Source organism: Melopsittacus undulatus, chromosome 4 (assembly GCF_012275295.1).
Source record: "Melopsittacus undulatus isolate bMelUnd1 chromosome 4, bMelUnd1.mat.Z, whole genome shotgun sequence".
In the NCBI taxonomy this organism is placed as follows: Eukaryota; Metazoa; Chordata; class Aves; order Psittaciformes; family Psittaculidae; genus Melopsittacus; species Melopsittacus undulatus.
In genome coordinates, this window is record NC_047530.1 from 66,771,043 (window position 1) to 66,789,099 (window position 18,057).

The following is an 18,057-nucleotide window of genomic DNA, read 5'->3' on the forward strand; positions in this document are numbered from 1 at the left end:
AGGTATAATTAATTCATCATTAATAAATCATGGCTGATTAACTAATCTGTTGATTACAAACACATTACTGCATAATCTCCCACCTGAGCTCTGGTGATTTTTCTATTCTGAACAGAAATAGAGACAAAGTATGAGTAAATTATAAAAAAAACACACTAAGCAGCAGAGATATTGGTTGGGTCAGGATATTTAGATAGCAAGCATATTTAAAATTTACTGGACTTTGTTCATTATTATTTCTCTAGAATTAAAAAAAAAAAACTTTACTATTTGCTAAATGTGGATGAATTTTGCTTCTTTAGTTCATTTATATTCTTAAAGAAGCTTTTTTCGGGTTTTTTTTTTTTTCCAGCAAAGAATCTTTGATTGACTCTTTGCATAAACCAGCAGAAACAGCAAATGCTGCAGAACATGCTGTATTGCTCCTTGAGAAAATCCAAGTACTAGCCAGAAAGTGACCAGTTTGCTTTGTAAAACAGCAAAGTCAAGGTGGCTGCTAAATGACATTGCAACACTGCTGTTAAGCTGTCTCCAGAGCCATGTCTTGCATTTGATAATGAGTCCATGTTTACAAACCCATTTCAGGTCCATGAACTTCAGAAAGATTCAATAGGAAAGAACATGCATTTTCATTCTGAAACTCCTTTGCCTTGCCACCTAGCTCTTGAGCTTTGTAGTGCATTTAAATCACATTTTTAATATATTCTGTGTAGCAGTATGAGCTAGAAACTTTTATTTCAAATGAACCATAGGATTTTCTCACTGTTACTTGCCTCCAGATACTTAGGCTTAAGTAAGATGTAAGTAACAAGTTATGATAAAAATCAAAGTAACTGGAAATAGGTACAACTAAGAGTCTCATCATTTATAGACATCCAGCTGTTCCCACAGTATGAAAATGCCTTTGAGTTTAAGACACTTCATGCTGAAATATTGCAAAGAAAAAGAACTAATGCAAAGCTTAGGCGAAAAGCAAACTGAATAGGAAAACAGAATTTTAGCTAGAGTAACTGGAACAATTCAATATCACCAATAAATCCATAGAAAGAACAGCACACTAAAGGAAAAAGAGATAAATCTGAAACAGTAAACTTCATGAAGAAAATTATAGCAGATCTTCAGTCTTTGAAACACAGATTACATTGCTGTGATCAATTAAGTTTTATTGCAATTTTTAACCAGTTTTATGTGCATCAGTATGTCAATCTCTTAAATCCTTCTGCTAAAACTTAATTAAAAATAGGCTAAGCAGCAGTACTATGAGCCACTGCAATACCATTCATGTTTGAAAACTACTATTCATAAAAGCACATTTTAAAACCATTTATACTTTTTTATATTTTAATTCAAGTAAATTAAGAAACATATGAGCATCATTTCAACATATGGTAGAGAAAATTTCTTTTTTAAAGACCGTATTCAGATTCCATGGAAAATGAAATGGAAAAATGAATGGAAGAAGTCTGATTATTTTATCAGAGAAGTTTAAATTCAAGCCAAGAAGCAGGTACGGCTTCTAACACAGAATCTTGAAACAAAGAATTATTTAAAAGCAGAAAACCAAGACTGTTGTCAGTGGACATTTTCTTAAGTCAGTGTACATATGAAATGGCAAGATGAAAGTGAAAGAAAAATACTAAGAATCTTGAAGATCAGGAACACTGTTGATAATTTTTTTTAAATGAACAACAAGTAATCAAAGACTTTTGAGGACAGTGGTAATTCACTGCTTAAAACTAAGACATAATCAGTGTAATATGAATTATCTGAAGGTGTGGGAGATTTGTGTCAATTTTTTCATGGTGGGATGTTGGGGCTTTTTTTTTGTTTAGTTTGTTTTGTTTTGGGGGGTTTTGGGAGGGGGTTTGTTTGGTTGGGTTTTTGGGGGGCAGTTGAGGGTTTTTTGGTTTGTTTTTTTTTTTTCAAAAAGTCAGGTTTCCTTTTAAAATAATAGCAACTCGCCCTGCAATGTCAACTCTTCCATCGTTACGCAGTGAAATCTTCAACTCTCCTCCACGGCGGGAACATTGAAAAGCTACATGGAAACAAGAATCTATGGTTAAAAAACTAGTATCTACCACAAATTATTTAAAAATACAGAAACACTCATGGAAATGAGGCGTCTATGTCCAGAAACCAAGCAGCACCAGGGCAAGAGCTGTTCTAGGACACCCTGGATGGATTGTCTTTATGGATGAAGATTAGCTGAGAGTCTATCTCAGACTACAACTTGTTTATAAAGTCTGACAAAAATGCTAGTTAATACAAGTAGCAAAGGATGCTTTGCTCTAATGTAGCCAAAGTTTCCTTTGTATATCTAAAGAAGCCTTTAGACCTACTATAAAGATTTTGATAATTCTCCATTCGTAGGATAGACAGTTTCTGTAGGTAAGAAGGAAGAACACTGAGTATTATCTGCATAAGAATGAAGAATCACTTTACTAGTGCTGAAGATCTGAAGTAGAGACTAGATTCAAAGGAAGCATTTGGCTACTAGGTAAATAAAGGTCAAGCAGACAGTGGAAAAAGTCTACAAAGAAACAGATGCTGCTTCAGTTTTCACAAACTAAGACCAAATTCTTACACAGGCAAGAACAGCTATTGATTTATATAATCCTGAATATAGAATTTAATGCAGCTGGATAAAGTTTAAGTGGAAAAAACCTTCCACTTGTAAATAATTACAGAACTAAACTTTTGCCTGAACTGTTAAGTCATATGACAGGTGGGACAATAATGCTCATTTAGCAGGTTGAGTCTATAGACTTGTTTCAGTAGTCCAATTTTAGATGCACAACTACTTGATCAGAAAATTATCTTGTTAGATGGCATTAAACAAAGGCTTGAGATTCATATAGTGTTGTTTCTGTAAAAGACTGTAAATGGATGAAGAGGCAGGAACTTCTGCAGTCTCCTTACTCAATGGACTTTTAACAACTACAAAATTTGTTCAAAGCTAATGTGCAGGTTTTTCCTCCACAAACCCCCAATTTGTATATGAGGTAGTGATTATATTCAGATTCCAACAGAGCACAGGATCTCACCATTTAACAAATGGTGTATATATATTATGAGCTTTAAAACAACTTGCCAGCCACAGCTGACAAGAATGCTCTTCCTTTTAACAGGATATTAGATTCCTAGACAAAGCAAACACTCAAAAAAGGTGGAAACAGATTGAAACAGATCTTTTCCATTTATAGAACCACTGGTTACAGTTTAACTTGTCAGCACATCTATGTACAGATTAACGCCTTCAATCCAGTATTTTGAACTCTTATAAAGATCCAGACCATGCTAAATTTTATCAATTACTATTGCCAAGTGTGGATACACAGCTAAATTCTCCCTCATGATGGCAGATGTAAATAAAAGAGATCAATTATTTTGAATCTTCAGAGGCTGGTTGGCTGGTTTTGGGGTTTTTCCCTTCTTTAAATGCGGAGCCAATGCTGCCTGTTTCATGGTAATAAAAAAAGAGAAAAAAATAACCCACAAAAATTTATATGAAAATTGTATTTGACCTATTTTTCTCTCACAAAGAAATACTGATATGTCATCCTGTGTCTGGAAGTAAATAGAAATGTTACACTTGTGTATAAATGTGACGTGGTCAATCTATATGCTGAGATTACCTGGGAAAGAGGAAAGTTGCGATTACAACTCCGCAAAATTCTTCACTTCATAAGAATTAGGACTAGCAATAATTTAAATACAGGTACATTTACTAAAGCAGCTTCTTCACATATTATTAAAAAAAGTGAGGAGATTGAAAAGTTATAAGATAGACTGCGTTGATTAAAAATTGTCCTGTATAAAGTCCCTTTTCTTCACAATAACCTGGAAAGGCCTCCATAATCTGCTTGGTTCTATTAAATTCTTTATGCATCTTTATAAATGTTATCTTAGAAATGTGAAAACTATGTGAAGAGCTGGATGCAGAAACAGTTGCTAAATATTACATTCATTAGCAATTATGAAAGTCTATACATCTGAGAGATTATTTTTCCTTTAAAAATCATGCTCTTCAAATGAAAGAAGGCAAGGATTGATACCGAGCTCTGATTTAACACTGAGCTTAAATTCAAGGATAAGTACATTGTTTCAACAAAGAGCATAAGGTATTTCACCTTGTAAAAAGACTGGAAAATTCTTTGTTGTTGATGGGGCTAGATGTTGTTTGCAGATTTTGTCTATTAAAAGTAGGAAAAGAACCCAAACACAGGATACTTCAGTCTGATACTTCAGCACAGATGCAACTGACCTCCTCCTAGAGGTCACAATACCCAGAGAGATGTAACAATAGCATTCCTTATTTTTATATGATTTCATTACCTATTATTTCATGTGGAATCTATCTTGTAACTAACAGATCTTTCATTTTATGGAAGAAAATATTCCTTTATACTTGTAATAAGACATATCAGTTATTACAGAAGCTACCAGAGAGGTTTCTAAAAAGTCAAAAGATACTCTTATTTATTCATCTTTGGTGATATGAAATCTTCTTGACTGGCAGCCATCTTTTCCAAATAATCTCATTAGTAACAGAATTCGGCCCACTACCACATGATACTCCTCAGTCACATGCATGTAAAGAAAAGTTATTTCTCACAAACACACAGAGACCACATGTTGATCAAATGTCTTTTTCTCTTTAAATCTGTTTTGTGTGATTTCTACCACAAAAGTTGTTTGAGAACATAAACGCATGAAATATGTGAGTTGGGAGGAAAAATGAGAAAATAGATAGAAAAAATGGGAAGATAGGGCATTTTTTTCACTAACACATCAGAGAAGCTGATTACAGTACCAACTGCCTTGCTGCTTGATAGTTTCTCTGAAATAGCAAATGGCACAGGACATACAAAATACATGAAAATGAAAAACAGGTAGAAAGCATAATTTAAAAACACAGACAGAATTCCCATCTGATTACTTAAAGAAGCAGTGTCTGTAAGATGGCAAGGAAGAGTTTCAAAATCCATATTAACAACTGAAAATGTTGAACACTTCTGAGAAACAGACAGTCCATAAGGATGCATTACAAAAGACAGTTTCTCCTCTTCAGAAAATATGCTGAGATCTCTCTCCTCCCCTTTCTGCCCACCCCACAAGTTACGGCAACTATCGCAGATTTCATGAAGTCATAAAATGGTTTGGGTTGGAAGGGACCTTAAAGATCATCCAGTTCCAGCCCCACTGGCATGCGCAGGGACACCTTCCACTAGACCAGGTTGCTCAAAGCACCATCCAGCCTGGCCTTGAACACTTACAGGAATGGGGCAGCCTCCACTTCTCTGGCCAACCTATGCCAGTGTCTCACCACCCTCACAGTGAAGAACTTCCTTGTATCTAACCTAAGTCCACCCTCTTCTAGCTTAAAACCATTCCCTTGTCTTATCGCAACTTGCCCTTGTGAAAGCTCCTCTCCAGCTTTCCTGTAGGCACCCCTTTAGATACCTGTCCCACATACCCAAACGCAATCCATAATGACTAAGAGGTAAAATTCCATCAAAACACATTGTCATGGTTTAAACCCAGACAGTAACTCAGAACCATGCAGCTGCTCTCTCACTCCCCCCTTTTCTTCCTGCCCTGCCTCCTGGAGGGATGGGGAGGAGAATCAAAGAATGTAAATCCCATGGGCTGAGATAAGAACAGCCCAGTAACTAAGGTATAACACAAGACTACTACTGCTACCACCAATAATAATAATGATTAGGGAAATAAGAAGGGGAGAGAATACAATTGCTCACCACTGCCAAAACATACCCAGCCAAACCTGAGCAGCAAAGTGGGCCTTCTGGGTAACTCCCCACAGTTTATATATTGGCATGACCTGCTGTGGCATGGAATACCTCTTTGGCTAGTTTGTATCAGTGTCCTGTCTCTGCTCCCTCCTGACTTCCTGTGCCTCTCCTCAATGGCAGAGCATGAGACTGAAAAGTCATTGATCACAGAAACATTACTTAGCAACAACTAAAAACGTCAGTGTTACCAGCATTGTTCCCAGACTGAAAGTCAAAAACACAGCACTGCACTAGCTACTAAGAAGGAAAAAAATGACTGCTACTGCTGAACCCAGGACACACATAAACAACATAATCTGAAATTCTCCAAGCTTCAATTATGATGAAAGGTCCAAAGAACTAAACTCCAAAATCAGAGATCAAAAACTAACTACAGAGAATTACAATCCAGAAACTGACAAAAAAGCGATTTCTTAATTATTTCACACAAGATATTACATACTAGAATCAGAATAGTTTGGGTTGGAAGGGACCTTAAAATCATTTCATTCCAGTCCCCCTGCCATGGCAGAGACACTTTCCACTAGACCAAGTTACTCCAAGCCCCAGCCAACCTGGCCTTGAACAAAAGGAACATCCACAACTTCTCTGGGAAGCCTGTTCCTGTGTCTCACCACCTTCACAGAAAAGAACTTTTTCCTTATGTCTAATATTCTACTTATACTGAGAAAATGGATAGGCTATTATTGTTACAGTTTGTATTCCAGTAATAATGTAAGTTTTTCCTTTTCTAGTGTGTAGCTTTCACGTAAATGGACAGCTTTGCAAGAAAACAGTTTCTCTTACCAAGCATTTCTTTCTTCCCGAGCTGCTCTGACCAGTAGCTACTTAAGACAGCATGGGCGGATCCTTAAAAGAAATTGGAAAATAAAGTACAGAATTAAATTGGAATCACTACTTTGTAGAGCAAGCACATTCAAAAACTAAACACCATTAACAAATCAAGCGCCACATGTGTGTTTATGACAAAACACCTGAGAGTCTGCACAGCAAACAGAACTTAAGGCTTTATCATTTAATTTATTTATGATAAAGCAGTACTACTTCATCATCCCCTGGCTTCAATGGAGATTCTGCCTAGGCAAGGGATTCAAATACACAGATAGTACCAATTAAAATACTTGATCCAAAGTACTTACTTGTTTACCGGAAGTGAAGTTGCCTAATAACAGAATCTCAAAATATTAAATTTGAAATATTATTAATATAAACATACTGTTATTCAATGGAAAACAAACAGCTCTCCATCAAAAATGTATACAGACTTTTGGATATTTTTTAAAAATAGAACAGGTGAATAGAAGTCATTGTATAAAGCCTAAGTATTTGCTCTTCTAACAGTTTTCACAACAAAACCTCAGAAGTTTTTTTCAGTCTTGAATGATGGTAAGTATCACGATGTAACTCGAGGAAAAATGTAAGGTCTCACAACAGCTTCTGAAAACTAAAAGACCAATTTTTTAATTCCTGGCCAGCAGATGGGTTAAAAACTTAAGATGACTTCTCAGATTCACAGCTAGAAATGCTGTTTCAGTCTGCCTTAGCAACTAGGAGCAAAGATACTCTGCTGGAAACCAGACTGCAAAGTAACTATTGAGGCTCAAGGACACCGGGACATGTAGCATTATTAAGAAATCATTACAAAAGAAGTATCATACAAAGCCATACCACTGTTAAAAGTATACTTCAGCAATACAATAAGAAGTTTGGTTTCTATAAAAGAAAGGACACTTCAAGATGGGAGACAAGCAACAGTAAGCCGAGAAGAATCTCAGAGATTCCGGAAACTTCTAGCTTTTCCTATATATCAAAGAATTGTAGAATAGTTAGGGATGGAAAGCAACTTAAGATCATATAATCCCAAACCCCCTGCCACAGGCAGGGAAAATATCAATACTAATCATCCCAGAAATTCTTAGGAATAAGCTCTGGGATTAGATACATCTGTCAGACTCTGTTCCCAGCTTTATCAAGAATGTAAGACTGAGAATAAGAAATAACTGAAATTCATAGCTTTTATTTCTTTGTAAACCTTTATTTCTGCTAGGAGTGTTGAATAATTAACATTATTCCAACAAAGAAATTTTCTCTTTATTTAATGAACATTTTTGATCAAGTTCTCAGATGAATCAGAATCTTAAAATAGTTAAGGTTGGAAAGGACCTTCAGATCATCTACATCCAACCCCACTGCCATGGGCAGGGACACCTCACACTAGACCATGTTACCCAAGGCTCTGTCCAACCAAGGCTTGAACACTGCCAGGGATGGAGCATTCACAACTTAACTGGGTAACCCATTCCAGTGCCTCATCACCCTAACAGTAAAGAATTTCTTCCTTATATCCAATCTAAACTTCCCATGTTTAAGTTTAAATCCATTACCCCTTGTCCTATCACTACAGTCTCTAATGAAGAGTCCATCCCCAGCATCCCTATAGGCCCCCTTCAGCTACTGGAAGGCTGCTATGAGGTCTCCATGCAGCCTTCTCTTCTCCAGGCTGAACACCTCCAACTTTCTCAGCATGTCTTCATACAGGAGGTGCCCCAGTCCCCTGATCATCCTCGTGGCCCTCCTCTGGACTTGTTCTAACAGTTCCATGTCCTTTTTATGTTGAGGACACCAGAACTGCACACAATACTCCAGGTGAGGTCTGACAAGAGCAGAGTAGAGAGGAAGTATCACCTCCTTTGACCTGCTGGTCACGCTCCTTTGGATGCAGCCCAGGATCTGGTTGGTTTTCTGGGGTGCAAGCACACACTATCACTCATGTTCATTTCCTCATCGACCAACACCCCCAAGTCCTTCTCTAAAGGGCTACTCGGGATCTCTTCCTTGCCCATTCTGTAGTTGTGCCTGGGATTGCTCCAACCCAGGAATAATAATTAACCTGTGATTAACTGGTACCTAAGCAAATAGCATAATTCTGTAGCAATCATCATCACACCTATTGAGTGGAATATCAAAGGAATATGCAGAGAACAAGTCTTCCTGTCCCCAGACACAACTGGCTGAGTTATTATTATTCATAGGTATGAATATCCATAACAAGTGTCAAGAAACTAGCTCAGCTGAAGTAAAAAAAATAAATACAGACACCAAAAGAAGTGGATATGAACTTCTATTGCAATACTCCTTCAATACTAAACTAGCCTTTCACTTTAATTGGAATACTTCAGGGAAAAGATCTGAAAAAAAATACAGGATTATCTGGCCTGATGGTAATAAGAAGCTGACTTTTTCTGCAAGATCTGGCATCAATCATGAAAGTTTTCAGTTTAATGAGTACACTCTTGCTTTCCATATAAAACAGCCATTTATAAGAGAGACTCCTAAGTACAAAATCAGATTAATGAAGTTTAATAAAATTTAAATGAACCAAGAGTAAGAGTTGCTTATCACCCAAACACATACCTGTAACAGGGTCTTCCAAAACTCCATACCAAGGTGCAAAATATCTGGAGTAAAAATCATGGCCTTCATGTTTTCCACTGGAATTTCCCTTAAGAGTGATTATGAGTCCTTTCACCTTTCCCGTCTTTTCAGCTGACAAAAAGTGCTGTGCACTCACTTGTAGCTCTTCCAACACAGACCTTGAATATAATTGTAGAATTTTATTAGCCCATATTCTTCACTTTACATGAATTTAAGTATTGAAAAGGAACTACAAAGTCATCTTCTCTACAATCCCTAAACAACCAGAGCAAAACGTTAGAAGAACAAGATTCCTAGTATTGCCCTCCCAACGTAATTTGACAGAAGACCACCCTGAATATAATATGCCCTGAGTGGGCACAGAAAGAAGTTGAAGCCACACATTTTCTATTTATTAGAGTGTGCTAGAATATTAGCTACAGAAGGGCACACTTTGTTTCAATGTTTAACAATTGAAAGGAATATTTCACCATTACAGAACGCAAATAGTAAGCACTCTAACTCCTTTCAGAGAAAGCAAATAACTAACACCATTCAGATCTTCATAGAATTCGAAAGCACTCTACAACAGTCTCAAGTCCATGATGTTGCAGATTGCTCACAACAAAATAAAGTCTGAAAGAGTAACAATAAAAGTACTTAGCTGAGGGTATTACTATCCCCCACCTAGCCAAATCTCTAAACATTAGTTAGGCCAAACTTTAAGTGAAAATGGTAACTTGGACTGATTAATGAGGTTGTGTTTTGGCAATATATATTCAAATGATACTTAACAATGAAATTCAGTTTTCTGAAATTAACAAATGCTTTGGAATCTGAACTGGAAATTGAATTGGAGTACAAAGCTATAAAGCTACTTATGATGCTGTTAAGTACATGTAAGTAGATTACAGTCAAATATAAGCAAGAATCCGTGGCACTGTTTCGCAAAGCAGACCTCTAAGCAATGCAACTATTACTTCTTCATATGAGAAACAAGACTCCTAATTTCCTGCTACGTTACTGGATCATTTTTTTTACTCAGACAGATGGGAAAACACACGATTGTTAAAACTGTTTCCTACACCTCTGCAAGTTCAATAAGTTCACATTAGAGGATAACTATTTAACACAGAAGTTTAAATAAGAGTCTTTGATCTTTATCTGTTTTAAAACTAGACAAACCAGCCTAGTATGTAAGGAATGAAGGCTAAGCAAGCAGACTCAATTTCTGTAAACTTGATTTAAAAAAAAATATATATATAAGACACCTTTCATAAGCATCACTGAGGCGGACTAAGAGTTTCTTTGTGTCAGGAGAGTAACGAAGATCTTGAACAATCATGTCACCAATGGCTACCTGTGTAAAAATTAAAGGAGACCAAGAAAAGTTCATAATTTGAATACAAAATATTATTTTCTCAACATTTTCATAGAACACATTCCCTGCCAGAACAGAGCTTATGAAAGGTCTCTCATGCAGCCACTAAGTACATGCAAGCAAGAAAAAAAAAAATGCACGAAGTGCATGAATGGATATATGTAGGTGCTACGATCCCTGTGGATGTCAACTCAGAAAGAAATTCAGGGATTCAAAAGAGCCCAAGGACACTAGATTGCCCTCACATGCATACAATAGGCTGAAAATGCCACAGAGAGAAATACTGACACTAAACAATGGTAGTCGGAAACAAATGTTCAACTGCAACATTTTTGAGAATTCAATTTCCCAGGCTGCATGACTCAGACCTTCAAAGCTTAGTGTTTCAAGAGTACATTAAGCAATGGCATCTTAACACTTTTCAACCATTTTAGCATATAAGTATAGTTATTATAAATGTGTTTCTAAAACATATATTCTTTTTTTTACCTTTACTAACTCTTCTACTTCCTGAAGTACCTGAAGAAAAAACAAAAAAAATCCACTGTAAAAAATAGAACATATATATGTATGTACCTATTCAACTACAGATATATACACTATAGATATATACATACATACATATGTGTATCTATATGTATATATGCATCTAGAGATACATATATACATATAGATATATACAAATGTAAACATAAACACATGATTTCTTTGAAAGTATTTAATGACTAAAACTTTGACTGACCTGTGGGTAGGTTAAGTAAAGTGGTAAGTCTAGGACAATATGATCTTCCACTTGTCTGGCTCTTAATTCTCCACTCAGCGTCACAAATGTGAGAACTGAATTTTTGTTTTCTAGAAAGGAAAAAACATTGCAACATTATGAAATGTAAGAATTGGAATCTATATTATAGTTCTTAGAGTAGCTCAGTACAGTCAGAAGAAGTTAGTTACGCAGCTAAAATACAGTAACTACAATAAACCTACAGTAAAAAACTATAGACAAAATTCCCAACTAAATAAATAAACTGCTGAGGCTAACAAAAGCAGCAACTGCAGGGACTCTCTTCTCTGTGTTTCTAGAATGAATGGAAATTTCCTTTAAATATTAAGAGCAATATTACATATTTATCAAATTCTACTGTAACTCTCCCATTCACAGCTGCATATTTAGTACTTTTCTTAAACAATAATAGCAGGGCATCAGAATCCGAGGCATCAGACTACAACCTTGTAATTACAGAGCAGTTGCAAAAGACAATACCTGAGGTATCCCTATGTGTGCTCTCTAAATGTTCTAAATATTTAATTGCCTTTGTTGTAGAAAATAGAGATTTTTTTTAAATTAAATTTTCTAAAACGTTATAGTAACAAATAGCTTGTAATCATACTTTGTATGTGAAACAACACAGCAGCTGCTGAAAGTGTAGCATGACCACAGAGAGGAACTTCACTGGCTGGGGTGAACCATCTGAGTCCAAAGCAGGAACCTTGGAAATAAAATTTAGTGTTATTGAGTAAGTCTCAAAATTTTATGTAGAATGATGACATTTCAGTTAATCAGAACGCATGTTATAATCTGTCTTGGTCTTAAACACACTAAGTAATTTAGGAATTACACTTTTAGGAACCTATTTTGTACTGACTTTTGAAAGAGCTATTGCTTTTCAGTCAGGTCAGCAACAGGAGACTACTGCTAACAGAGGAAAACTACTTGGTTACAAAAGCAAAGGAGCTGCAGAGCAGAAATTACTGTCTGCCTGAGAACTAAACCTGTGAATCAGAGGCATTTTGAGAAGTGCAGCTGGCACCTTTAAAGTGCTACTGAGTAGCTGGAAACTGGAGACATACGGAATACAGTAGGTTAGCACACAACAAACTGCAACAGCAACTTATCACCTGCAAAGGTGAAAAATAATCCGGAAAAAGGGAAAAACATTCTCAGAAAGCAAAATAGGTAACTGCCACTGGGTGTTCTAACTGAAAGAACAGGAGAACAACCTGGAAAAATAAAAACTGGTTCGAGGGAATAGAAAACATCATCATCTTTCGGCTGTTCCAGGTAAAAACCAGGAATTTACAGCATTTACTGGCTTCTTGAAGTGGTGATGCCCTATGTTCTCTTATGTCTCTATGATAAAAAAAACTAATTAATTCTTACCCAAAATGGAATTTCTCTCTTTGACAACTTTCTGTGCTGCATATATCCTTCAGGGGTTAGATAGTTTTACTGGTATAAATGAAATTTTATCAGAGCTACATCAGTTATGAATTATTTTGCTTAAACCACCAGTCAAGTCTGGTAAAAACCTCTAATGTATAAATCGTATTTCTATTTGTTGTTTAAAAAAATTGGAACCCAAGTGCACTATAGCTGGTTTCCTGTAGCTTTTGCAGACTTACACCACAGCATTTAAGATAATGCTTACAAAAATGTATTTCAAGTGAATGATTACCAAACACAACTAAAAGGTGCAAGAGGAACAAATGATATCTAAAAAGAAACCCCAAACAAGTCATCACTCCTGCAAAAAAACTGCATTAAAATCAGTCCCTTCTCCAATGAAAACGAATCCCAACAAAACCTAGTGGATGGAACTAACAAGCACGGCAGAGAACTGCAGACACAGAACCACAGAACCCAGAAGCCTGCCCTAGAGTTAATACACTCCCCCAAGTGGAAATTGTTGCTGAAAGCAGCAGGAAAGGGAGTCAGCCATGCCCAACCAGAGACAGACAAGCTGTGTGATCCAGAACACTTGCCTGTATGTTGAGATACACAGTCATACACAGACTAAGAAGACATTATGTATCCTCATAAATTAATATAACCCTAAAATAATGTAGATATTTTTAAAATTAAAATTTAATTAAATGCACTGATCACAAACTCATACTCCTGGCAAAAACATACTTTGTCCAGGAGCCCTTAAGACATCAATTATGTTCCAGAGAAGATGATAGTCTCATGAATGACATTCTGATATGTTTGGTTTACTCTTGCTCCTACCACCCCTCAATACACATTCCCAGGTGTAGCTCAGTTGCTATATTTCTTTGAAAAAATTGTGCTACTCTTTAGCAGTTGCATGGGTCTGGTATCACAAATTCAAGTCCCATTAACATCAAAAGCACTTTGATAAAATAATTAAATGTATTAAATGTATTGGCAAGGTGTTAATATGAAAAAATATTAATATGAAAAATGAAAAGTGTTATCACTTCTTGATTCAAGCAATTAGTCTAACTCTAAAATAAATTCCTATTTATTAACAATAGGAGTAAATGAGGATGGTTATAACTTTAAGAAAATCCTCTTTAATAACAGAAAATGTACAAAATCCCACTCTCTGAACAATCAAACAATAAAGAAGTTTCTTTGCATACTCTTCTAAGGCCTCTTTCATATATCCAGTAACTCCAAAGCTGTTCATACCTCTCTTCCACTATGTCGTATCAAAGCAAGGGTGTGCCAACACATTTACTTTAACCTAGAATCAAACTCCAGGCTAGCAGCTTCCAGCCCCTTGGCTCTTGCTGCCACACAACTGAAAAGTGAGCAGATTCAGCAAACTGATTCAGCTGAAAACTAACCCACAAAGCTATTTAGAGTGGATTCTGTATGTCTGTTTTCTATCTTGTCTAGTGTCCCTCCATTTCATCTCCCATAATATATATATATATCCTCACAAAGAACACCAGTGAAGTCTCTCCTTTCAAGCCAATCAAAAGAGTAGCCTAATGTGCTTCCTTTGGGCAACTTCTGATTTCCCAGTTTTGTTGGAAACCTGTCTTTTCCGGTATTGGCTCCACAGATCACTTACAAGATTCAGTGACAAACTCAAATAATAGCTTATGGTTACCCCAGTGATGACTTCCTGAACAGCCAAGCCAGAGTCTACTCACTCTTCAGTCTTGTGGATGTGGAATAAACACGTTCCATCTCTACTCTTCTGAAGAAATTCTCTCAGGAGATTGTTAATAGAATCATAGAATAGTTAGGGTTGGAAAGGACCATCTAGTTTCAACCCCCCCTGTCATGAGCAGGGACACCTCACACTAAACCATATCACCCAAGGCTTCATCCAGCCTGGCCTTAAACACTGCCAGGGATGGAGCATTCACAACCTCCCTGGGCAACCCATTCCAGTATCTCACCACCCTAATAGTAAGGATCTTTGCATAGCATTTTCAGGAGATTTTCTATATACAACTTGCTTATTTAGTAAAAGACACCAAGACAAATGGTTTAATTTATGAATAATAAATGTTCATATATTGTAAAATGAATTCCATGTAGAGCACAAACACTTACAGAATCCATGTGCAAAAGGCTTATTATATTCTTAAGAAGATACATCACAACTCCAAGATTTTGCTTTGGCTGTCTTAAAAGTTACCACCATTCCTTATAAATGCACCCAGTGTTTCCTATTCCCTTGTGAGAGATTGTGGTGGGTAAACAAAACCACTCACTTCTGGTTAAGTCATCTCCGGGGTGCAATTTTCTGACGAAAGCAGTTTCTGAAAGGTTCATTTCCATTGCAATTTTTTGGTGCAAATCTTCATCCAAGTCCTAATGATGAAACAATAAATCCAACTAAAAGCGGGCCAAAAAATGCAAAATCGAATTTTCTGTCAAATAAACACAGTAATTTCATTTTCTATTATAAGACAGATTCATTTTTAGTTCAAAATACTGAGAGGAAAAAAACAAAAAAAAAACCAAATTAAACATAAAATGGAACAACTAGCTCAATCATTGTGATAAAAAGGCATTTCTAATATCTGTCTTATTAGTTTACAGATTCTTTGAATACATGGAAAATAGAATCACCAAAAATCCTAAACTCAGTCTTTCCATGAACATGATACTTTTTTTTTTAGTTATAAGTCACACTGAGAAGACATTATTATCATAATCTAAAAATAGCTACAACTCACTTAACTCTGAACAATGCATGCCAGCAAGAGGTATGTAGCAATTGCTGCGACAACGACCAAGGTGGCTGATCAGTGCTTATGGCCTCCATACTCTTCTTTAGACAATGGGAACAATACGTTAAGTCAGAAGAAGCTGAGGGGAGATAAACTGACAAAAAAAAAAAAAAAAAAAAAGGCTGGAGCTCACTACATTCTGCTTTAACTGCCTCAGCTTTAAATCCTGAGAAGGGTTCAAAAGTGAATATTGATCCCAGGACACACGAGTTGCAATGACTGTATAAAATTCCACTTCACCCTCGATCCACTGCTTTTTTTCCCCACAATTATGGTGACTAAGAATCTGGGCTATAAATATGAAAACACAAACGAAATAAAGTACTGTGTGGACTTAGGTAGGTTCAACCTCTAGGAGATAAGTCAGCAGAGCAAATTTTTATTTCCCTTAATAATGTTAATACTTTCCAGCCAAAGATCCCGTATTACAGAAATTACACAAATACTAATCTATACTATAGACCTGTATTTGCAGAGTGAATTCTATGCAGTGAAAAAACATTCTAACTTTTTATAGTAACAAGCACTTTTCCTTTAATCCAGAACAACAGTTCTGTCAGTTATTCTAAAGATACTAAACCAGAACAAAGACCAACCATAATGTTATTAAAAATAATAGAACTTTACTGAACTACTGCCATCCTGTGGCATTTCTGAAACACAGAAAGGGCTCGTTTTGCCATCCTTGCATTACTCTGACATGATTTTGTAAAACATCTGCTAAGACTCTGAATGGAACAGAAATATTGCCACTAGCTGCACCTTGCTTTCTTGGAGCTTAGAACAAACTTATGAATGAGAATATCAGCTTCAACTATGACACTAAAGCCTGTAACCACAGGTACTGAAAACAAATAATTAAAAATCTCCACATTCCAAAGACAACATGCAAGTAACTTGCCCCCACAATATATTAATGTAATAAAGTAAAATTAACATAAAAATGCAAATAGAAGCTCATAGTTTCAAAGTAAGTTCATTCTGAGAGGAAGTATTTAGATTTCAGGTGGCCAAAAATACCTCTGAAGTGAGATGTTCTCAGCTATAACTTTAGCTGATCTGATAAGTAGGATATATTGTACAAGATCTAGGCTTAGAAACATCTAGAAATGATTCATATAGTCAGTTCACGCTACTGCCATTGACTGTTCTAGATACATTTTCTTACCATTTTCATGAACTGCCACTATACAAACAGTATAAGACCTATTGGTAGAAATTGACAACAGTGTACCAGTTAGAATCAACTTGAGGAGGAAGTCTACTGTAAATTGCACCAAAACCACCACGCAAATTCAAAGCACTAAAACTGACTGTGGAAACTTGGTTAAAGTTGAACTTGACATACTAATGGTACGAGACTCAGATCCAGGTCTATACTCCCCCTCTTTCTTTCCATAAAAAGAAAAAAAAAAGGGGGGGAGAGAACGCATAACCACAAAACCCCCACAACAAAAATCACAAAATCAAACCCCACACTCTTTAATAGTTCAAAAACTATAGATTTAATGCGTTTCTTTTCAGAGATTTCTCTTAATTCAGTCAGAATAAAACCAGAATGTGTCCTAATAAAAATAAATCTAAAAGCCCACAAAAAAATACAAAGCATGTCTTGTATGAAATCGTTCTGATGGAAAAAAAGCACCCCTGTGCTAATATCTTTGTATTCTGGAGCAAAAATGAACACTTTGAAGCGAAACTCCTGAGTAAAGAAACCAGAACCTAAATGTAGTGCTAAGTGCTTAGGTCAAGTAGAGAACGATAAATGCCAGTACAGTCACTCCTAAGTAGCTGGGGGTTTTTAACTTACATTTTCAAGCAGACAAACTGCAGCAGGATTTCCAGAAAACGGACGATTTGTAAAAGCATCAACCGTAAAAACAGGAATTTGCATTGCTGTTTACGCCTATTTATACTGTTTTCTCCAAAGTGCTTTCTAACCTTTTAGCCCCAGCTGATACCAGAACTCAAGTTAATGTTTCCCTAAACGCCTGGAACTTCACGTCCCAGTGAATACAAGAATACTCCTTTCACACCCCCAGCGCTCAGAGCCAATTTTCCAATTCTCTAGAAAAGCTTTTAACTTCCTCTTTTGTATCGATTTCTGGCAAGCTCCAGAACACTCCCACCAGAGAACCCTCAACAACGCCATTTATGAGAGGCTCCCCCTGGGTATGGCCTGCCGTGGGGGGAAGCCGGCCACCCTGCGCGACACACCTGAGGTGACAACCACCCAACCGCCACCTGCGTGAGGAGACCCCCGGGCGGCCATTATGGGCATGCGCAATGGCCACTTTGTGCTGGAACTCCGCGCGCCCCCAGCCGCACACTCGCTTGGCGCCAAAGCGAACAGAAAGACGGCATAATTGCGGAGCTAGTGCGCATGCGCCTCAGCGCCCTTCAGCAGCAGCCGTGACAGGAATAGGCGGGAACTTACTAGCCTCCGTGCGCATG

The 18,057-nt window shown here is 36.8% G+C and overlaps 1 protein-coding gene across 1 annotated transcript; it reads right to left on the reverse strand.

The window, feature by feature from the left end:
* Nucleotides 1-1,897: 1,897 nt before the first annotated feature.
* Nucleotides 1,898-18,048, reverse strand: PBLD (phenazine biosynthesis like protein domain containing). Its single transcript, XM_005153677.3, has 9 exons — nucleotides 17,414-18,048; nucleotides 15,082-15,181; nucleotides 11,997-12,095; nucleotides 11,351-11,460; nucleotides 11,098-11,127; nucleotides 10,499-10,587; nucleotides 9,228-9,406; nucleotides 6,600-6,662; nucleotides 1,898-2,035 (listed from the first exon to the last, which is right to left on the reverse strand). Exons 1-9 carry the CDS (start codon nucleotides 17,495-17,497, stop codon nucleotides 1,923-1,925), a joined length of 867 nt encoding a protein of 288 aa, XP_005153734.1. The 5' UTR covers nucleotides 17,498-18,048; the 3' UTR covers nucleotides 1,898-1,922.
* Nucleotides 18,049-18,057: the final 9 nt, after the last annotated feature.

What these genes read in the sequence shown, in the direction of transcription:
- PBLD (XM_005153677.3), bottom strand. Translation starts at nt 17,497, where the DNA reads ATGCAAATTCCTGTTTTTACGGTTGATGCTTTTACAAATCGTCCGTTT. An exon ending in CAGTTTGTCTGCTTGAAAAT is followed by an intron (nt 15,182 to 17,413) that starts GTAAGTTAAAAA and finishes TTTCATCATTAG; the next exon opens with GACTTGGATGAAGATTTGCA. An exon ending in AAGTAGAAGAGTTAGTAAAG is followed by an intron (nt 10,588 to 11,097) that starts GTAAAAAAAAGA and finishes ATTTTTACACAG; the next exon opens with GTAGCCATTGGTGACATGAT.